The 23,864-nt window shown below is 34.3% G+C and overlaps 2 protein-coding genes across 3 annotated transcripts; both read right to left on the minus strand.

The window, feature by feature from the left end:
* Positions 1-4,010: 4,010 nt before the first annotated feature.
* LOC127076284 (AP2-like ethylene-responsive transcription factor AIL1) lies at positions 4,011-7,382 on the minus strand. Its single transcript, XM_051017889.1, has 8 exons — positions 6,856-7,382; positions 6,033-6,651; positions 5,854-5,936; positions 5,482-5,570; positions 5,200-5,273; positions 5,040-5,090; positions 4,855-4,931; positions 4,011-4,758 (listed from the first exon to the last, which is right to left on the minus strand). Exons 1-8 carry the CDS (start codon positions 7,073-7,075, stop codon positions 4,169-4,171), a joined length of 1,803 nt encoding a protein of 600 aa, XP_050873846.1. The 5' UTR covers positions 7,076-7,382; the 3' UTR covers positions 4,011-4,168.
* A 2,492-nt stretch (positions 7,383-9,874) lies between these two features.
* On the minus strand, positions 9,875-13,571 carry LOC127076285 (ubiquitin-like protein ATG12). Of its 2 annotated transcripts, XM_051017892.1 has the most exons (6): positions 13,406-13,571; positions 13,265-13,323; positions 12,350-12,418; positions 12,205-12,267; positions 11,895-11,953; positions 9,875-10,331 (listed from the first exon to the last, which is right to left on the minus strand). In XM_051017892.1, the coding sequence occupies exons 1-5, from the start codon at positions 13,437-13,439 to the stop codon at positions 11,900-11,902; spliced, it is 279 nt and encodes a 92-aa protein (XP_050873849.1). In that variant the 5' UTR covers positions 13,440-13,571; the 3' UTR covers positions 9,875-10,331; positions 11,895-11,899. The 2 variants fall into 2 exon arrangements, with proteins under 2 accessions (XP_050873849.1, XP_050873847.1); XM_051017890.1 differs by lacking the exon at positions 11,895-11,953.
* Positions 13,572-23,864: the final 10,293 nt, after the last annotated feature.

Raw genomic sequence — 23,864 nt, forward strand, 5'->3', positions numbered from 1 at the left:
CACCTCTCCCTTGTCATCCAACTTCTTTCTAAGTTGACCAGGAAAATATCAGTATGCAATAAAACCAAAAAAATTCAAATGGTTCAGATTTGGCTTTAACCCCAACCATGTTTCCTCCGATGTTACATTTTCCAGCTTCTTAGTAGGGCACCTATTCAACAAATAGGCAGTTGTAGATATTATTTCTCCTCATAACATATTGGCAAGTTCTTCCCCTTCAATGTGTTTCTCACCATGTTCATAATCGAGTGATTTTTCCTTTCGGATACACCATTTTGTTGTAGTGTATAGGGTGGTACTACCTCACGTATAATGCCTTCTTGATCACAAAACTTCCCAAAATCATTTAAGACATATTCGCCTCCACCAACCATTTTGAGCACTTTGAGCTTAAGACCACTTTGCCTCTCCACCATGGACTTTAACTTATTGAATACTTTGAATACCTTATCCTTTCTCTATATTAGGTATGTTAATAGCTTCCTACTATAACCGTCGATAAAAGTGACAAAGTATGTATTGCTAACAATGGAATCTACTTGCATAGGCCCACACACATCCGAATACACCACCTTAAGGTAATTCTTGGTTCTCTGGTCTTCACCATTACTGAATTTTCCCTTATGTTGCTTAGCTTGCACACATTCTTCGTACATTTTAGCTGGTATATTGATAGATGGCAGCCTCATTACCATACCGTTCTTTTGCAAATTCTTGAGATCTCTAAAATTGAGATGCCCAAGACGATAATGTCACATCCACTATTCTCTACTTGCTACAGTAGCAAGACATGTATGCTACATAACCTTTAACTCAACCTTGAAGGTTCTATTGGAAGCCATAGGCGCTTTAAGGATCAAAACTCCTTTTGCATTCAAAACGCGCAACCCCTTGTTTTTCATATGAATTTTGTATCCCTTCTCAAGCAACTGGCCAATGCTTAGAAGATTACATTTAATTCCTAGAATATACAAGACATATTTGATCAAGTAATGTCCCTTATCCCTTATCATGATCAAAACACCATTGATACCGTCGGCCATTAGAGTGGTGTCATCCGCAAACTTTACTTTGTTCTTCATGGCATGATTGATTTTAACAAACCAATACTTGATTACTATCATGTGAGTTGAATAACCCGGGTCCAAATATAACTCCTCACTATATTGAACTCCTTTTATACTCATCATGGCGTCTTCCTCTTCACGCAACCGATCAACAGTATCATTCAACCAGTTGCATCCCAATTTTTCTGCATTCTTTGAGCAGTTGCAGTTGCTATCCCGCAGCTATAAATTTCTATAATTATCTTTCATGATCATGATCAAGAGTGTATTCTCTTCATCAAACTATTGCCTTGCAACCTTAGCTTCATCCCCTTTAGATTCCTTCTTGTTTGCATTGCATTCTTTCGCAAATTAACCAAACCATTGACACTTGTAGCATTGCTCCTTGCTCTTGTCAAATCTTTTTCTTTCGCCTCTAAAGTTGCCATGACCACCATGTTTATTATAGCTACTCTCACTCGTTTGACTCATCGAACTCTTTGAACTTCAGGACTCTTTTCCACCAAAATTCTGAAAATTCCCTTTATTCTTTAAAGGCCATTTTCCTTTCGATCTCTTGTCCTTCTCATTGAAACGAGCTTGCAAAGCTATCTCCGTTTTTGCCTTATCGTTATTCCTCTTCTCCATCCTTTTCTCATTATCCTCAATAGAACTTTGCAACTCCTCTTTCCTCGTCGTTGTAAGATCTTTCGAGTCCTCAATCGCCATAACTATGTTATCGAATCTTGGCGTTAAAGAACGCAAGATCTTAACAACGACATACTACTCCGTAATGGTTTCTCCAAACGCCTTCACTTGGTTCACCAAGTGGGTGATTCTCGTCGCAAAATCATTGATTATCTCTTTTTCCTCCATTTGAATCAATTCGAGCTGTCGTTTGTGAGTTTGTAACCTCACCACCTTTGTTTTATCAGCCCCTGCATAAGTTTTCTCTAATATCTCCCAAGCTTGCTTCAACAAATCGCAATCATCAACTTTTCCAAAGTTGTCACCATTAACACATTGATGAATCAAGAACAACGCTTTGTAATCCTTCTTCTTCTCTTCTTTATGTGTTGCTTGTTGCGCTTTAGTAGCATTCTGAACAAGAGGAAAAACATCATTCTTGATCACCTCAAGAACATCTTGGTAGTCAAACAACACCTTCATTTTCTTGCATCACTTGTCATAGTTCTTCACATCAAGAATGGGTAAATTTGCAAGGATTCTATCATTGGAAACTGAATTCATGTTGCACACGAGGTGTTTGTGAATCTGAACCAAGCTCTTGGTACTAAATGTTAGAACAAACAAAACACAAGGTTGATGAAAATTGGAATGAGTAAATTTAGTGTGTGGAGAGTGAAAGAGGAGAATATATATATATATATATATATATATATAGAGAGAGAGAGAGAGAGAGAGAGAGAGAGAGTGAGTGGGGGGGGGGGAGAATGAGTAATTTCATTAGTTAGGGTGAGAGTGCATCCTACACACTTATATAGAGATTACACAATGATTTAAATTCATTTTAATCAAGTACAATAGCAGAAAAACAAAAGAATTGAGCGCGTAACCGGTTATGTCAAAGTGGGTAATCCGTTACACCTGAAACTAAATAATTTCGTAAGTAATTCAGTCTCAGGTATAACCGGTTACGTCAATTCTGATAACCGATCATGCCTTCAAAAATCAGAATTCTCTATTACTGAACTGCATATTTGCACTTGAAATTAATTATATTATTGAATTAGTTAAAATATTTAATAAATTATTTTTTTTTTTAATTCTTTGAACTAAATTTTAATATTTAATATATTAAAAAAAATAATGAATATTTTAAAAATAAATTAGAAGATATATATACAAATAAAAGCATGACTACCACAACCAAACAATATGTTATAAATAAGAGAGTCGTTAATAATTCACATCAAAATAACTCACATTGTAAAAATTTATTTATGAGCAATATCATAAATCTGTTCTCTAATCTACAACATCTTCAATATGAGACAAGTCAACAACATATAAGGTTTTGACATGCATAACATAACAACATGAGAGAGATTTTATGTGGTAACAATATTTGACAACATGAATAAGGGGATGCCGATTCTATATATATATGTATATGGAATAATATCATCATAACATAAGTCTATATATATGGCATTACTTATAACACATTAAATAATTTATTAGTCTTATATATTGATTAAAAAGAAATTAAATAAATTATATATAAAGCACTTAATACAAAATACTAAATTATCTACTCTTATTTGTTTTAAACAACTGCTTAAGAACATGAAAGTAACATTATAATGCTAAGTTGAGAAATCTCTCATCTTTGTCATTCTAGTTTGTCTTGATGCCAAAAGACATATATGTCACTGTTTTATTTCCCCCATCACATTCCATTAATTTATTTTACCCTCTTTTTCTTTGCATGACAAACTGAACCAATTTTCTATAAAGATTCATGCATGAAAATATCTTTTTAGTCAAAGAAAAAGTACTCATGAGTCATGACAACTTGTCAAATGATAATTTTAGATGAATATCATCAAGTTACTAGCCAAAGAGGATGTAGTAATTATCATTTTCATAGTTTTGTACGAATCTCATGATTAGTAGTTTTACACAACAATTTTCACTTCCATCAATGTAGATAATCTTAGAATATTTAGTCTTAGATTTGGTTAATTTGCAATGTGACTTACCACATGCATATAGTCACCCACATTCTCGATTAGACGATTCAAAATTGTCGCCCTCATCTCGATTGATAGTTACGAACAAATGATTCAAATTTATCTGATCGATAGTTAAGAAAAATGTATATACCCTACCTTTAAAATTGTCGCCCACATTTCGATTGATAGTTACGATCAGACGATTTAAATTTATCTTATTGATAGTTAAGATAAGTATATATACCCTAACTATTGAACACATAAGGAATCAACTTTTTCTGACACATCTTTTTCCTCCAAAAGAAAAACAAGTTACAAAATATACTAAACAACAATAATCATTCAATAATAATAAATCTGACATTTGACCTTAGTTTCCTAAGCTAATGTTTTTTTAATGTCAAACTCGAACATTACATTCATTCATTCATTCCACAAAGCAAACATAGGAACTTGATTAACCAAGCCCAAATTCCCAAGCCTATTGTTATTCATGTGGTCATTTTCATTGTTTCCATCATCAAACTTTGGTCCTTGCAGTGTGAAGTAACCATGTCCATAATCTGCTCCACTCCCTCCAAACTCATTAGGTAATTTGTTCATCTCAGTCTTGTTGCTTGGCGAACCGTCACCGAGCTGCGACGATTCAGCGACGACGTTGACGTTGGTGTTGTTTCCGCACTCGTTCTGCGGTGGTTGTTCATCCTTGTTTGAATTCCACACCATGTTGGACAATTCATCAGAATGCTGCTGTTCGCCGTCGGTAATAACTAGAGGAGGCGGCTGAGAAGGTGCCGACGTACTCCCGCACGGATTGAACTCCTCGGCAGTGGCTGCAGCAGGAGGCGCGGATTCCTTAGGTGACCGTTTCGCGAGATCTCCGGCTATTAGAGTTGAGCTTGAGCAAATTCTCTTGACATCATACCTACTTATATCAAAGTTGGTCACAGCACTTGTTCCTCTAAACTTGATTGCTGCAATATCATATGCTTCTGCAGCCTCCTCTTGTGTGCCTATTCAGTGACGGATCCAGAAATTTTCGTATCGAACATTTCAAAAAAGTCGAAACAAACGGGTTTAAAATAGTGAGGGAGGGTAAGAGAACTTACTAAATGTACCAAGATACAAGTCTTTGTTTCCCGCAACCCGTCCGATTCGAGCCTGCCACCTTCCATGTTGATGGTGTCTGAAAAATTGAGACAAGAAAAAGATAAACACTACTCAATAATTGTTCATCTTTTGATTCAAAAAAGAAAAGCTGAAATTACAGCAAGAAAATCACTTTAGGCCATACCTTGTCACACCTCTATACACAGAAGCACCTCTTGAAAATCCACTGCTCTTCCTATACATGTAAAGCAAAAAAGGACAGTTCATTCCATAATCAATAAAATTGGTGAAAAGGAAAAGAAAAATAACTCACCAAATTCACATTGAAAAAAATTTAATGTTACCTTCTTAAATTGGCCACAAATTCTTGCCTAGTCATGTTCTTCATTTCTTCAAGTTCCTTTTCATAAGTGCTTAACTGAGCATTTAAGAAAGTAGTAGATACATAGAGTGATCACAGTTATACTAACAATGTAATGTTTCAAAGTTCAAACTGCATACATTAAATACATATAAGAAATATTAGACTTTTTCTAAATATTTTAAATTTTTTCTTCCTTCTAGTGAATTTGTTTAAGTGCTTTTTTTCCAAAGGAGTAAACTGTGCGAGTTTCAGAAAACCTTACAGGGAAATTTATGTGAGTTGTTGGACCCCAATACTTGAGTGCAGCTAAATCATAAGCTTTTGCTGCTTTTTCTTCCTTATCATAACCACCTAATAATAATGGAAAAATAAGTTATTTCAGTTGCCAAAAGTCATAAATAATTTTGAGAAAAACGAAACCAAAACACACCTTCCAAAGCTTTATATTGAGTAATGAATCTAATCAAATCTTGGTAAAGAATTAATGAGAGAGAGAGTTTTGAAACTTACCAAGGTAAACTGTGAAAGATTTTGAAGAAGCCATGAAAAGAGAAGAATCCAACAAAACCTTAGTCAATGACAACATAAACCAAAAACATTAAAATAATCAAAAAAACATATATGTTTGTTTCACCTTGTCTTCCTTTCCTTGTTTGTCCTTCTTTTCTGCAACTATTATCCCACAAATGTGCCTCATATCTCCCAGTCCATCTATGTCTAAACAAATCCATCAAACCCAAAAAAGTAAAATAAAAAAACATAAAATTCAACAAAAATTAACATTAAGAAAAAAAAAATGAAACATAGTAGTACCTTGTAACACCACGATATTGAGATGTTCTTTGTCCAAAAGTATCAATAGATTTGCGAGGGACAGGTTCTCTAGCAGAACCAGATTTTGACAAAGACCTTTTCCTAGGATCTTCATTCATCTGAACATTAGAAATTGCACCACCAACACCAACACCAACACTTACACCATTTGGCATACTTGGACTCATAGTTAAATTAAGAGATTGAAAGCTACAACCATTTCCATCATTAGAAGTTTTCCCATCAGAAAACTGAGTCTGAGTCATCCAAGACTTGTACATAGTACTATTGTTGATTAAAGCGTGATGATTGTTGTTGTTATCGTTGTATGCATGATGGAAAGAGTGAATCAGAGATTGGTTTGATAGATGATTGTGATTGTGATTGTGATTGTGATTGTGATTATGATTATGATGATTATGATTATGATGAGTATGATTCTCTCCTGTTTCAATCTCTGTGTTATTGTTGGTGCAAAAACTTGGTGAAACATTAACATTGATTTTGGAAATATTAGTACTATTCTGGTTTTGGTTTGAGTAACATCCCAAAAAATCTTCAAGTTTTGGTCCTTCTTCATTTGAATTTCCACCAGTTATTCCATTCTCATATCTCCATTCTGTCATCAAAAAAATCATATACAAACTTTAAAAAAAAAGTACTTATTTTCAAAGGAGGTATAAAAATAAAAAGAAACAATTTTTATGAACATGCAAATTGTTTTGAGGAAAATAAAAAATACCCTTTTGAGAAGTAATGAGTAAGAACAAAAAAAAGTTATTAGAACATGCAATGATGTATAAATATATAGATATAGATATACCTTGAGGTGTAAAGGAATCAGAAACACAAAGTGAACCATCAGATCGTAGAGGCATAACAGAAAGGTGTTGATGAGGATGAGGATGAGGATGAGGAGAAGAAGGAACATAGTTTCTTCCAGTTTCTGAACCTTCTCCATGGTTTTGGTTTTGGTTTTCTGTACCAAAATCTTCACCAATCCTCAAGTGTGGGGAGAGAGAAAAGCCTAACCAGTTACTCATATTAAGAAACAGAAGAAAAAATCTAGAGGTTTGTGTATGCAAGTTTGGAACGTTGGAGTTTGAGCTCAAAGATGAAAGCTAAGAATGGTTTGGTTTTGAAAATCTAAAGATATCATAGTCATAATAATCATATGAGTTTGATATATCGTGGGTTTGTTCTAGGCTAGGATTGTGAAATGAGTGTGAATAATGAATAGATATATATAATTATATTTTTGAGGATGTTTTTAGTGATGTTGTGTCGTGTTATATTGTGAGGAAATGAGAGTGTTGGGTTTTGTGCCAGCTCTTTCATTTCTTTCTCAGATTTCTGCAGAAGTGGCCACGGCATGTAGTACCAGTCTAATATCAAAATAATCTATTTTAAGTTTTTCATTTTTATCAGAGAGAGAGAGAGAGAGACAAGATGACAAAATCTTTAAGGTTTTGATTTAGTACAGGTTGATGTTATGTTGTACTGTTTTTTTCAAGTGTTGGATTTCGTTTTTGTTGTAATGTGATTTCATCAATGGTGAGGGTTGAATCAAGTTGTGAGATAGTGTGGTTTGTGGAATACTGGATAATTTTGATGATATCAGATAAACTAGAGTTGAAAAAATGTATATTATTATTTAACAATAAAATATATTATTTTCCTTAGAAAATACTCCTACATAATAAATAAATAAATAAATACTAGTACTCTTTTAAAATAAATATAGCTTAATATTTTTTTTACATATAAACTTCCTACTATTTTTAATATTTAAGAGAGAGAGAGAGAAAAAATGTATAGTTTTTAATAAAGTCTAGTGATGGTATTTAACTAATAAAAAATATATGTTTTTCATTTTGTCATTATGCACATGAAAACACATATTAATTTCATAAATATATCAAAATTTAATCTAAGGGTTAATTGGAAATAAATGTATTAGTTATTATAGCAATGGAAATTGAATTTTGCTATATTTGATATCAAGAATTTTGACGATTTTGTTGACATGTGAGACTCTTGAAGGAGTATTCAGAAGAAAAAGAATTATTATAAACAAATTTTAATAACTATTGATCTTATTCTCTTTTCAAGATCATAAATACAATAAACATAAAGTAGAATATAATTTTTAAAAATAATATACATAACATTATCTCTATTCTTAAATACAAAATTTTCTTGAGTTTTTCTCATTTTTTTAAAATAAAATTCTCATTAAATTTTAAAGTATTAATGATTTTTTAATTCATATATTGTTAATTATAGTTTTTTCTACAATATACACTAAATATTCTTAGACAAACATTAAATAGTTTTCTTCAATTAAATTTATATAAATTTTACAAAATAATCAACAAACTTTATACTCCAATCAATTTTTTAATTTCCATTAGTCTTTGCGGAGTATAGTACAATTAAAAAACATTTATATATTAAATTTTAAAAATAAATAATATTCGGAAGAAAGCATGTATTTTTTTTAAAATTAAACGTGTGATTTGTTGAGTTATCCGTGATTAGTTTTTTTTCTTTAATAAAATAAATTACTTGTTAATAATTACTTGTTTCTATAATAATATTTTATTTTTAAATACACTTTTGTTAATTGCTTTATTTTCTAATAAAAGCCGTAATCATCAAGGCCCAGTTCTTAGGATAACAAAGGAAGTACAAATTGAAAAGTCTACTATCCACACCCCATATTGGTCTCACAAAGCAAAGTTAGCCTAACATGTTCAAGTATTACTTTTACTAGCTATTCCTTTTTGTTTTTCTTTTATTTAACAATTTATCTTTATTTAAAAAATATATAATTAATACATTCTAATTTATTTTTTTCAAAAAGTTTTTTTTTAATTTATCTTACAATGTTTCTATTTAGCATTTACTATTGAGTTAGATGTTAAAACTCTGAAACTGAAAACATCTTCACAATTGTTGTGCTAAAAGTTATTTATTTATTGAATTGATTTTGCATTTAATTCGAATAAATCATATTTTACTTGTTAAGGCGGTGTAGTTGAGCTATAAAATGAAATAATTTTCAAAATAAAATGTTTGAATTTGAAGGCATGGTGGTTTATGAGGTGTAATAATAACAACGTTTGCATGCAAATTTTGATATATATATTTATTCCTATCTATCAAGACTTATCTTTCACTTTAAGAATTGGACAAATAATTTGACCCAAATAAATGTGTGATTGGTTTCAATTGGACCGAATGGAACCAATTGGTAGAACTGGTCACCACTTGCAAATGCAATGCATGGATGCTTAGAGGTCACTGGTCAGTCCAGTGATGGCAATTGGTCCAGATCCACTGTGAAACACTGCAACTAGATAACCAACAAATAACATAACTTCTTCAACTTGTCTTCTACTCTCTACATTTCCCTAATTTTACTTCATCTTTTGGATTCATCATACTCATCAAATAACCAACAACATTATGGTTGGACTAAGACTCTGCAACATTGATTTCATTAGGAGGGAAGTTTTGTGGTAAATTAGGAGGGAAACCTAGAAAACTCCGCGTTAACGTTTGTTTTTATGTTTGATGTTATTCATTCACACATCTGTCTGCTGCAGCAGATAGCAGACTTTGAATATCAAACCAAACAAGGCGTGACTTGACCGAGTTACTTCAATTCAGCCCAATGTGAGTTGCTTTCATCACGCGCTTCGCAGTGAACTCAATCAATGAATCACATGCTTTTCAGTGACCATTGTTCATTCATTCATTCATGCATGCAGACAAATTCCAAAGGTCTTGCTAATGACACTTGTTTGAAATTGTAATATTAAATTATTAAACTAAGGTTGACTTCATGGTTTGGTTTACCTTCAATAAAATTATTGGCTCAAGTTATATACATCAAGATCAAGATGGATAGATAAATGATTATCACTTCAACAAGCATGAGCCTCTACACTATCATCATCCATGACATAATACTATTGACATGAATGAATAAAATTAAAAGGGTGAGTCCAATAGGTAAATATATTTCTAAAATAAAAGGTATTTCAAACCCGCAAATTATGAAGAGTACCGTCTTAGTTTTTGTTCCATTTCTACCTTGTCGGCGGAACCTTCAAGTTCACAAGAAATAGTGTAGTTTGATTGTATGCAATTGAAGTCTTGAGTTTGATGTATTCACAATTTGAAATGTGTAGAGCGAGTTTATCAACATCAATCAGCAACCTCTATTTAGTATTAGCCCCATGCCATAGAACACGCGTAGTTGACAACCAGTTTTCCATCAAAACCGAAATTCTGAAAAATCAGGGTGGCCCATAAAGAGAAAAGAAATAGCACAACAGCATGTGATAAATAAACAGTATAGTTAGGCTGTCTAGAGGATATAAAACAAGAAATTAGAATCATGAATATGCTTGAGAGAAGGTTTGGATTAAGAAAACGGAAAGTTTTTGCTGGCAATGATTTGAAAAAGCTAGACTTTTGTACTAAGCATATTGACATATAAGGAAATGATAAATTAGCATAAGCATCTCCTATGAAGTTATGGTTTGTGGATAAAATAAGGGGAAGAGATATAATAACGACTTTGAATATGATAATGCTGTAATATTATTGATAGTATTAGTAACATGATACAAAAGACTAAATACTAAATCATAGTCATCGAAATACAAGACTCTTAATCTTAAGAGATAGTCTAATATTAGAAACTAATTCTATGAGATAAACTAAGATACTCAAACATAATACAAATATATTCTAAGGTATTTTCTAATATTCTAAAAATATTACTTGAAACCAGACACTTGATAATTCTGTGACCATTATAGCTGACAATGTCAACATTCTGCCACAAACTAGTTCATATATGTCATTTACGGGATGGCTTGAGGAACATGACTTGTGGCTTACAAAAACCAGCAAGCTTTAATGACGTACCAGCTCTAAGACTAGTTGAACAACAAGGAAAACTATACTTCGGTTCTATTACTGTTTCTGAAATTTAGATTTCTTTCTGACTTGCAAGATTAGTTAACATGAAGAATTTTATGACCTCCACTACAAGTGATTTAAAATAATAGATTCTACCTCTTGAGTAAAACTTCTTAAGGAACTGTGATTACATGCGCTTTCAGTTAATTAGATTCTATCATCGACATGAAATAATACATCTGCTGAAGCATTGTGATAGGGACTTAGGTATTATAGGGTGTCCAAGTCCCACACCACATCGAGTAGCGTGAGATGCTAGGTGTGTATTGATGTGGCTTGGCTCTTCCTCTATGATAGCTACTAACTTTTAAGGGAAAGTTACCCAAGTATTTGGATATTTATCAATTGGTACAAGAGCTAGTTGTCAGCGGCTCGGAAATGGCTACCTACATAGGGGCCGCCGGCGGGAAAGGCCAAAGCATCGTAGAGTGCAGCTGCCGTATCTTAGGGGCGGAGCTATGATAAGGACTTGGGTACTATGGGGTGCCAAAGTCCCACATCGAGTAGTATGAGATGCCTGTAGGACCATTAAAGTGGCTTGGTACTTCCCCCTAGTAAGTAATAGCATATTAGTCACAGTAGAGAACCTCAACAACTACCATACTACTCTAGGTCTCTAGCAATTCTCCGTCCCCCCAAAACAGCAAGAAAATGCATGTCATATACTCCCTTCGTCCCTCAATATTTGTTGCATTTTGATTAATTCACATAGATGAGAATGATAATTTTACAAAAATAATTTGTAGAATGTAATCTGAAAGTCACCTTGCCTATTTCTTCATCAAGTAGGTCTAGGTCAAGGAATAGCTTGAAATCAAAATAAGAAAATGGAAGGGAAAAGTAACGGATATTGGATTTCCTTACTTTTTTCACTTTTTGATGTTGAAACTTGAAACTGCCTTACGGGCTAAAATGTCTGTTATCTATTTTTTACAAAACAAGAAGATAGCCACAAAAAAAGGTTAAGGTAGATTCTAAATGTACTAATTAAAGTTTACAAAACAAATAGATAGCCCCAAAAAGGCCTAAATCTACCAGTTTTCCACAACAAAGATCAAAAGAAGTATTATCACGATGTGATTCATAACTGCAGAACCAGAAATAGCGATATGCATCATTTACATTCAACAAAAATATTTAAAAGCGATGGAAAAGGAATCCAGTAGTTTCTTACATTATACAAATCAACTACCAGTTCATCGGGGTTTGGTGAAAAAGCACTGTTGACATATACAAACTGCAAAACAAGAAAACAAAAAACTGAGAATGCAGAGCCTTTAAAGAACCAGATGGTGGTAGAGTATATAGTAATTGTTTACCAATGTCTCCCTGTGGAGCTGTCTGCGAAGAAACTCTATCACTTTAGCAAATTTATCAGTTCCAGCTATCTGTCATTTCAAATATATATGTGTAAAGAGTGGTTTAGCACTTCAAGATTTAAGAATACTTATCAAACATAGGATTAGACTCAATAAATTCATGCGAACATCCCTCAATATAATGACTTTCAGACTTTAGTTTAAAACCTTGAGTTTTTATTCGTGCACCCCAAACCCACAATTTCCATACGTGAGATTCCAAAATCCTCTATGAAGCATGGACACAGACAATGACACCGGAGCGACATCGACATTCACATGTCGACACTGAGACGTGTCATAGGCTTAATTTGTACTACAACATTGACCAAGGCAGGTATCATAGGCTTAATTTGTCGACATGATTCCATTTTACTTTTTAAGCCATAAGCAACCACATTAAGCAAAGGCATGACTGATTTCCTACATCAAACCAATCCTAGCCAAAGCAAGCATGAAAAACCTATAAAACTTAAAAATCCAAATATAACGAACAGTCTCGATCCACTTTTACCTAACTGAGCAATCTTCATCTATAGTCTTTCAACATTTAGCATGTGTTTGCAAACCCTAACTTATGTGGTGGTAACGCATGTAGAACTCAAAGCTACACCCACTAGAGTTCAATGTTCTCAATTGCAGAAAATAGTAGTTTTGTACAAATTCCGCAATTCTACATTGCTATAGCCACTGTTTAACAACACGTTGAACTAAACATTGCATCACAAAACAATAGAGACTTTTTTCAAATCCTGATATTATTCTACAGCACCAAATTATCACACGCGGTTATTTATTGATAAAGGGGATTAAATTAACGTTTTTTAATGATGAAATTTGAAGAAATAAAAAACCCATTATCACAAAAGATCACACCTTGAATTTGGATTGTTTGAGAATCGGAGCATCCCCGGTGGCTCTGAGATGAACAACGACTGCACAAAAAAACAGAGAGAAACTAAATCAATTTGAAAAGGAGAAAATAAAAATTGGGGTGATTGATGAAAAAGAACAAACCTTTACGAATAGAAGTAGGAGATTCAGCAGCCATGGTACTAAGTTGTGAAAATACTGAAGAACTTTCAAACCCTTTTTTCTTCTCTCTGGTGTGGTGTGGATCCTTCTTTTCTTCGAGTAGTTATTTAAAATTTGCTGTAATATATATACGTCGTTATTGTTTTTTTTAGAAATTGTGTTCTTTTTTTTTTACTATTTGATTTGATGTTTTAAAGAGTAAAGATAGTTTCTATTAATTTTTTTATTATTATTTCTAGTTATTTATTTATAGTAGAGAGATATGTGAAATTAAATAATTAAGATTTTTTAAACAATAAATAACAAAGTTTTTTTTTTAGTTTTTTTGGTTTAATTGCTTTTGGTCTCTATTTTTAGTTGTTTTTTTTTTAATTTTAATGTTCTTATTTTAATATTTAATTTATTGATCTCTCAATTTTATTTTATTTTGAATTTTAAGTTCCACTTCATTTAGATCTTAATTTTTATGATGTGGCAATTAAATTAATGATGTGGTGGCATACATGAATTTCCACTTCATTTATAATTATTTTTTATTGTAATAATAATAATAATATAAATTATTATATTTATTAAAACAAATAAATAAAACCAAAGTTTTAATAATTTTTATGAAAGAATAAATTGATTAAACTATTATATATAAATTTTTAATAAATTTATGAATTAAATTAGCATTTATATTATGTATAATTTGCAAAATAAAATTTGAGTCAAGAGATGCCAAATGTTAAAAGTATTTTTGGTAATTCAAGTGAGTGATGTAATCGGTTAATACGGGGGGTGTAATCGCTTACCGCAAGACAAATGTCACTTTTGAACTGAAGAAATAGGGAAAACTTTGTGGGTGTAATCGATTAACTTATGCATGTAACCGATACCACTGAAAGGAAAATTAATTTTGTGTCAGTTTTAATCGGTCACAAGTTTAGTATAGTAGGTTATAGGTCCGAGTTTTCTGTTTTTCAGTTATGTTATTGTGTGAATTGTGTCTCAATCACTTTTGAATTGTTTGTATAAATGTCTTTGAGGCATCCTCATCATAGTTGATGAATAAAATATTTGCACCCTTAATTCTCTCTCTCTCTCTCTCTCTCTCTCTCTCTCTCTCTCTCTCTCTCTCTCTCTCTCTCTCTCTCTCTCTCCATTATTAATTAATCTTGTGGTTCCAAGTTCTAACATTTGGCATCAAGAGCCTGGTTTTGATCCATAAACACCTAGTGTGCAACATGAATTTTGTCTCCAATGAAAGAACCCTTCTAAACCTACCCATCCTTGATGCGAAGAATTACGACAAATGGTGCAAACAAATGAAAGTCTTATTTGGTTACCAAGATGGTCTTGAAGTGACAAGAACGGGGTGAATCCTCTTGTTGAAGGTGCAACGGAAGCACAACGAGCAACGCATAAAGAAAAGAATAAGAAAGATTCAAGATGTTGTTTTTGATCCATCAATGTATTGGTGGTGACAACTTTGAGAAAATTGGTGATTGTGAATCATCAAAGCAAGCGTGGGAAATCTTAGAGAAGGAATATGCAAGGGCTGACAATGCGAAGGTGGTGAGGTTACAAACTCACAAGCGTTAACTTGAATTGATTCAAATGGCAGAAAAGGAGACAATCAATGATTTCACAACAAGAATCACTCGATTACAAAATCAAGTGAAGGCATCTGGAGAAACAGCCAATGATCAGTATGTTATCGCGGAAATCTTACATTCTTTAACGCTAAGATTTGACAATGTAGTTATAGCGATTGAGGAATTGGGGGATCTTGCAACGATGAGCAAAGAGGGGTTGCAAATCTCTCTTGACACTCATGAGCATAGGATGGAAGAGTGAAATAATGATGAGACAAAGGTGGAGAGAACTTGTTGTAACTAGTTAACATGGGGTTGTAACCAGTTATAGCAAGGCAAATATCAATTATGAGCTGAAGAAACAGGGAAAACTTTATGGTTGTAATCGGTGAACATCTACATGTAATTGGTTACCACTGAAAGGAGAATTTGTTAGTGAATTGTTAAAAGTATTATACCCACTAAAGTTAAAGTATATTTTGTAATTTAAGTGTTATAATTGGTTAATGTGAGTGCATATTCCGTTACGTTCCGTTAGAAGTGTTTTGTATGATGTCAAAACTAGGATTCTTTAGCGTTTATGTACATTGGACGGTATCCTCATATTCTCTATGTGCATTTTAGCCTTAGGAAGCATACAAGTCTTTGGAAACATCTTTGAAAAGTTCGCATGCATGAAAAGTCAATTTTTATGAAAAATTGTTGGTCATGTCGACACATGCATATGATAGGTCGACACATACGTAAGCAGGTCGGCCTATAATAAAATTTTCTAGGCTATAGGTCGACACATCCTTGTTATAGGTCGACACACATACTGCAGTATTAAAGCCTATAGCTTATGTTTCATGTGTTGATTTCATGGGTCAATACATATGAGGCACATGACATTGATAGGTCGACACATGATCTTTAACAGGTCGACCTATGCCTCGAATAGGTCGACACATGACTTAAACAGGTCAACCAATATAATGATTTTTTGCATATTTTCATATTTTCTCAAAGATCATTGTATTCCTTTTTACTTTCATCCACCCATGCATATATATACTTCATACATGCATCATTCTCTAGTAAGGTTTCTAGAGTGAGTAAAACCTACATGAATCCAGGATTTCAAAGTATCCCATAATCTTTAATTCAATTTATGCATACATGCAATCAAACTACACATAATCATTTTTTGATTGGGTGTCATCTAGATTAGGATTGATAACGTCCAATTAGGTTTGGTGTACCGAGAATATTAGGTTGAGATATTTGAGGGATTCAAATCAAAAAATCGAGGTGGGTTTTTCCTTCAAGATCCTTAGGGTTTTAAGGGTTTGGACAAGATTGTGCAATTCAGATCCGATCGAGTGAAAGCCTTGGGACTAGGTGTGTCGTGCAATGGAGTAGCGTGAAACGGTGGATCGTGTTGACAAACCTTGGGTTCAACAAGTGTGTGCTTGGGATTAGTTCAGTCGAGTGAAAGCCTTAAGACAGGGGGGTCGTGCAAGGAAGTAGCAACAACAGGTGAATTGAAGCGGCATTGTTGGTGTCTTGATCAATCTTTGATCAAGGTTTTTGGAGGTGCTAGAGTCAAGAACAAACTTAGGGTTTGTGGAATTTGATTTCTCATCTCTTATATACATACATTTGCAAAGTAAGATTTATTTATAATAATATCTCAATTCGAATTCGGATTGAGGGCAAACATACACATAGCGAGGTCGATTGGGGAACTGCCTAAACAAATCCTCGTATATTCTCTCTCTCTCTCTCTCTCTCTCTCTCTCTCTCTCTCTCTCTCTTTTATTTTTCGATTCGCAAATTGTTGATTACTTTGATCTCTTGATCAATATTGTTTGGATAATGATTTTTGAATCATTTAGTAAATTTGTGTTTTTGTTGTAATCACATACCATTTGGTAGTGATTGGATTTCTAAGAACTACAAACCTATACAAACATCCAAACCTTGTTAATCGCACACAAAGTGTTCGACAATTTGTTTCAACTGTTTTTCTTTGTGTTGCTATCATTGGAGATAGACTTTTACTATAGTAGAGTATTCAATCTGTTGTTTAAAGTATTGATAATCAACTTGTGGATTATTATCATACCATTGACACTTTTACGCATATTTGGGCTTTTCAATAATAGGTTCGGTTAGACGATTTTTGATTCGGGATATATTTGAAACTTGCTTCGCGCAATAAACTTTTCTAAGTCAAATTTTTGGATAAATTTTTAACTTGGATCTATTCATCCCCTCTAGATCTAGGCCGATTGTCTAACAGTTAACATGGGGGTGTAACCAGTTACAGCAAGGCAAATATCACTTTTGAGCTGAAGAAACAGGGAAAACTTTATGGTCGTAGAACTGTTGTTGAGAAGGCATAGTGGTTGGAGAATTGACTAGAACTTGGACGCCTATCCTAGGGGGAATGGATCTTAAGGTGTGGACGTGAGGATTCGTGCGAAGGCGTCGATCGCATGGGCGATATTATGATAAGTAGTTGATCTAGTTGCTTTGAAATCTATCATTTTTTAGAGGTATGGAAGTTAATGGTGATCACAATTATCAATAAAAATAGTTGCGGCAACATAAAAAAACTAAAAATGAGAAGTCTGAAGTTGAATTGTGTGAGAAACAAGAAAGGTTTCCCACATATGACACTACTATTATGATATGGAACATGAAATTGGTGATGAGTTTGTGAGGTCAACTGTGGAAGGTCTCTGGTACAATGGTGAGGTAGTATGATGATGACTTCTCGATAAGTGTATCAATAGTGTCATAGTAATAAAATATTAAATCCACAGGGACTACTTTTTAACAAGACAAAAAATGTGCAATACGTAGAAAATAGTAAATTGGGGGGGGGGGGTGTTTAAGTTCAAGTGTGAAAATAAAACAAAGTGTTCATACATAATTATAAAAGCGGTTAGGTTGTGTATAGAATCTCATATTTCTCTAGTATTGATGTTTGATGTCTTACATGAACAATCTTATCATTATAATCTCATTGTGAATTAACAAAACTGCTATAACCAATCTCTTGCGGTATAGCTCACTAATCATTACTCGCAGTTTCATATCCCTAGTCCACTAGCGTAAGCAGGATTAGACGATGCAACAGAGCATTAATTCACTAGCCATTACTCGGGTGTTTCTATCTTTAGTAAACCAGCATAAGCATGACAATTGCCCTAGGTCCAACACATAGACTAATGGCCAGTATTCCCTATATGCCCAAAATTAGATTAAAAGAGTATCTCACATAAAATTCATTATGAATAAGAAACAATTGAATAGAATGATAGATCAAAGAATTCATTCAAAATCAAATCAACATATTTCCCAACAATATTGAAAGAGATTCGTCAACACAATATAACCTATAGGATTTTATCTATTTATAATTCAAAATGCAATACCAAAAACAATTTAGAAGAATTGCATATGAGATTCATTCAAGGATTGACCTCCAATGGCTTCAAATGCTCTCAAAATCACCTTTGATGCTGTAAAAATCATACTTTTATGCCAAAATTCGTAACCCTTGAAAAAGTGCAGAAAATCCTCTTAAATAGTCTTCAGAATGGACCAGAACACGTCAGAAAAGCTCAGAAAAAGGAGGGATCACGCGCGTGATGACCTACATCGCACGTGCGATGCATCCTTTATGTCCTTATCGCACGCACGATGTTGCACGTGATTACTCAGTGGTTGCACGCTTTTTCTCCCTTTTCACCTGATTTTCACTAATTCCAATTTCTTCACACTTAGCTATTTTTTCCTCATTTGTTGGTCTTTTTTCTTCATTTTTGCTCCTCTTTAACTTGTTTTGATTCATTTCTTCAACCGAACTCATGCAATGAAGGATTGTCATTACAACCCCAAACTTGAATCGTTGTTTGTCCTCAAATAACTTGCATGCAACTGCATATTTTAACAAAAAACAAGTCGCAGAATAACAATTGAACATCACCATATAGTTTTTTTTTCCTGGCCATCATTCTAGCTTCCAACTTCTATCCAACAAATTTGGAAAACATCATAAACTTTGATGAGTACAAAATATGTATCTCATCTCACCTTGACTCACTCAATGGATAAGGTAATCTCTCAATCAACATGCAAAATCGTTTATGCTTAGCTTGATCATGTTCTAATATAATTCATCAAAGAAATTAAAACACACACATTTGAGGACTTTTTAGGTTCTATCTTGGCTTATGCTCGGGTAGGATTTTTTTTGGGAAAGTAGGTTTAAACCTTTTGAGTTAGGGGCCTAGTTCTCCTTTTATTATCATTCCCATTTGTTCCTTCTTAATGGTACTAGAGATTTTACTGTTGTGGTCCTTATCATGTACTTTTGCACTTTTTTCCATTTTTTTAAGAAATGTGTTTTCCCCTTTCTTATTTTCTCACAATTTTTGACACGAAAAAATTAACACAAAGACACGAATTGTTGAAGAATCAATTCATGTTAGATTCAACAATAAGCTTGACCCTGAAAGTCAAAGCTATCTGAGAAATTTGCAAATTTGAAGATTAATCTTTCAAAATCCAAGGATAATGATTCTGGAGAAAAAGACTTAGAAGGAAAATATAAAAACGATGAAGCAAAAGACTCGGAAGCGACTCAACCAGAAGTTGTCATTGGTCCAACTCATTAGAAGAAGAGTAAACCAAGAACTTCTCATTCTGAAGAATTGATTTTGGGAGATAAAGACACTCCAGTCAGAACAAGATCTTCATCCAAACCTTCTAAAGAGACTCTTTTGGGTTTGGTATCTCTGGTAGAGCCAACATCTATTGATGAAGCTCTTCTGGATAACAAATGGATTCTGGCTATGTAAGAAGAACTGAATCAATTCACCAAGAATAACGTGTGGGGTCTTGTTCAGAAACCAAAAGGCTTCCATGTTATTGGAACCAAATGGGTTTTCAGAAACAAGCTCAATGAGAAAGGTGAAGTTGTCAGAAACAAGGCTCGACTGGTAGCACAAGGTTATAGTTAGCAAGAAGGTATAGATGATACATAAACATTTGCTCCAGTTGCCAGGATAGAGTCTATTCGTCTTTTAATTTCATTTGCAATCAATCATAACATCATCCTTTATCAGATGGATGTTAAGAGTGCATTCTTAAATGGATATATTTCTGAAGAAGTATATGTGTGTAACACCCTTCTACCCAAACGACATATTTAAATAGATTATCAGAGTACAACATGTAGAAGAGTTTACATTTCTTATCACATAACACTTATCGCATCACAACATAAAACATATTATTTATTTTATTTAAAACTTCGCAGCGGACAACAACACAAATATTATCATTCATCATATAACAATTCAAAATAATGTTTCAACATTATCTCAGCAAAACATCTCAACATATTAGTCATCATAAACAACGTAAATAATAACCAATTATCTATCGAATCCCATAACCCCGGTGTCACATGACCAGAGCATTTGACTCGACTCTGTAGAATAACTCTACACTTATTCTTCAAACCTCAACAATAGCTACTCCTCTTTATCTGCACATTGCTCATCATAGATGAACATAAACACATGCAGAAGGGGTGAGAATTACATTATTAAATAATAATATAACGACAGAAATATAAACATAAATATATTTCACATATGCCAACACAGCTCATCATAATCATTATAATCAACATACTCATGAACATCAACAAAACAACATATCAATTGCAATGCACACACCCATGCATGACTCAACACGACTCGGTATACCCATTTTGTGACCAACTACAGGATCACCACTCCCAGATTCATCACCATAGAATCCGAGTTCCCCGCAAGGAACCAAGCCTCTCAACAAGCCCGGAGTCAACAACATCATTGGAACTCAGTCCGTTCATCACTAGGCATCGGCCTCTCATGAATGCATGCACACCAAACATGCATCATAATCAACATAGCAACAACAACATCATATAGTCATGTTATCATCATCATTAATAGCATGACATACAACTCAACAAAACAACAACAACATTACAATGATATCACATCGTTACATAACACATTTATAACTAAACACGTAAATTCAACATCTCATACACAATCATATAATCACTGTTAATTGTTTATAATACAAATACAGCGACTTACTAAGAGTCTCGCAACTCAACGTACTCAAAATTTCACCAACATCAACTTCTTCACAGCACAGTTCGCGCCGCGCAGCAGGGTTCGCGCCGCGAACGATGCGTTACAGAACTCCTCTGAATCCTGCCCAGTTCGCGCCGCGAACTGGGCTTCGCGCCGCGAATCGCGCGCGAACAGAAGCCATCTGCTACGAAAACCAGCGCAGCTTTGCTTCTCTACTCGCCATAATTCATACCCCAGAGCTAACAACCCAATATCCACATTTAACAGTCATATATACACAACATACTTCGATTATAATGCATATAACTCAACAAAACTCACAGATCGGAGAATTTCCATCCAAAACCCCAACTTTCCCAATCTCCCTAAAATCCCCAAAATCCATCAACAATCCAACATATATCATGAATTTGCTCGCATATTATCGTTTAATAAGGTTCAGACCCCTTACCTCTTTGGATTGAAGGAAGTTCTGAGCAATCTTTGGCCTTTTCCTCTTCCTTCTCTTTCTCTTCAGCGTTTCTCCCCTTTTTCTGACTCTGAGGCAAAATACGTGAAAAATACTCTGAGTTCTCACTTTGGCCTCTTTTATCCAATTCCACTTTTACCCTTCCACTCTTCATATTCCATTTATTTTATTTATTTAATTATTATTAAAATAAATAACATTTATAATAATGATAATAATAATTCCCAATATTATATAAATTAATCTAACAATATTCGGGGTGTTACAACTCTCCCCCACTTTAGAAGTTTTCGTCCTCGAAAACATACCTCAAGCAAATAGAGCCGGATACGACTCCTTCATCTAATCTTCACGCTCCCAAGTCAAGCTCTCACCAGCTGGACCTCCCCAAACAACTTTCACGAGAGCAATCTTCTTACCTCTCAGGGTCTTCTCTTCTCGGTCATCGATTCGAATTGGCAACACCTCAACGGTCAAATTATCCCTCACCTGGATATCATCCAACTGAATAACATGCGAAGTATCCGTAATATATTTTCTCAACTGAGATACATGAAACACATCATGCAGATTAGAAAGCGACGGCGGTAAAGCTATCCGATACGCCACTTCCCCAACCCTCTTCAAAATCTGATACGGACCCACAAACCTCGGAGTAAGCTTTTTAGACTTTAAAGCTCTACCCACACCTGTCGTCGGAGTAACTCTCAAGAACACATGATCTCCCTCTTGGAACTCAAGTGCTTTTCTCCTCTTATCATGATAACTCTTCTGACGACTCTAAGAAATCTTCATTTTCTCCTGAATCATCTTAACCCTTTCAGTCGTCTGCTGCACAATCTCAGGTCCGAGTACAACACTCTCACCTGATTCATACCAACACAATGGAGTTCTACACCTCCTACCATACAATGCTTCATATGGAGCCATACCGATACTAGCATGAAAACTATTATTATAAGTAAACTCCACCAACGGCAAGTAACTATCCCAAGAACCACTCTGCTCCAACACACAAGCTCTCAACAAATCCTCCAAGGATTGGATAGTTCTTTCAGTCTGACCATCAGTCTGAGGATGATAAGTTGAACTCAACCTCAACTTAGTCCCCAACGCTTTCTGCAAACTTTCCCAAAATCTAGAAGTAAATCTGGGATCTCTATCAGACACAATACTGGATGGAATACCATGCAGCCTCACTATCTCCTCAATATACAACTCTGCCAACTTCTCTAAAGAGTGATTAATCTTCATCGGCAAGAAATGCGCCGACTTAGTCAATCGATCCACAATCACCCAAATAGAATCATTACCTTTCACCGTCCTCGGCAATCCCGTCACAAAATCCATGGAAATGCTATCCCACTTCCATTCAGGAATCTTCAAAGGTTGCATCATACCTGCCGGTTTCTGATGTTCAACCTTTGACTTCTGACAAGTCAAACAGGCATACACAAACTTAGCAACATCTCTTTTCATACCAGCCCACCAAAACAACTTCTTCAAATCTTGATACATTTTAGTTGCACCTGGATGGATACTCAATCCACTCCTATGGCCCTCTTCAAGAATACTCTTTTTCAATTCAGACACCTCAGGAACACAAACTCTACCTTTAAATCGCAGGATGCCATTCTCATCAATCTCAAAATTACCACCATTACCCTGGTTAACCATAGTAATATGATCAACTAGAGCGACATCAACTTGCTGACCATTCCGAATATCTTCCAGAATTCCACTAGTCAACTTCAGCATACCCAACTTTACACTATCAGCGGAAACTTCACAACCCAAACTCATATCACGGAACTGTTCAATTAACTCAAGCTCCCGAACCATCATCATAGACATATGTAGAGACTTTCTACTCAGCGCATCTGCAACTACATTAGCCTTACCGGGATGATAACTCAATTCAAAGTCAAAATCCTTCAGTAATTCTAACCACCTTCTCTGCCTCATATTTAACTCTTTCTGATCAAACAGATACTTCAGACTCTTGTGATCACTGAACACTTCGAATCTGGAACCATACAGATAATGCCTCCACATTTTCAACACAAATACAACAGCTGCAAGTTCTAGATCATGCGTAGGATAATTCCTCTCATGAACTTTCAACTGTCTAGAAGCATAAGCTACAACTTTACCATTCTGCATCAAAACACCACCAAGACCCATCAAAGAAGCATCACAATAAACAACGAAGGACTCACCAGGATTAGGCAAGATCAACACTG

Source organism: Lathyrus oleraceus, chromosome 4 (genome assembly GCF_024323335.1).
Source record: "Lathyrus oleraceus cultivar Zhongwan6 chromosome 4, CAAS_Psat_ZW6_1.0, whole genome shotgun sequence".
NCBI classification, from domain to species: domain Eukaryota; kingdom Viridiplantae; phylum Streptophyta; class Magnoliopsida; order Fabales; family Fabaceae; genus Lathyrus; species Lathyrus oleraceus.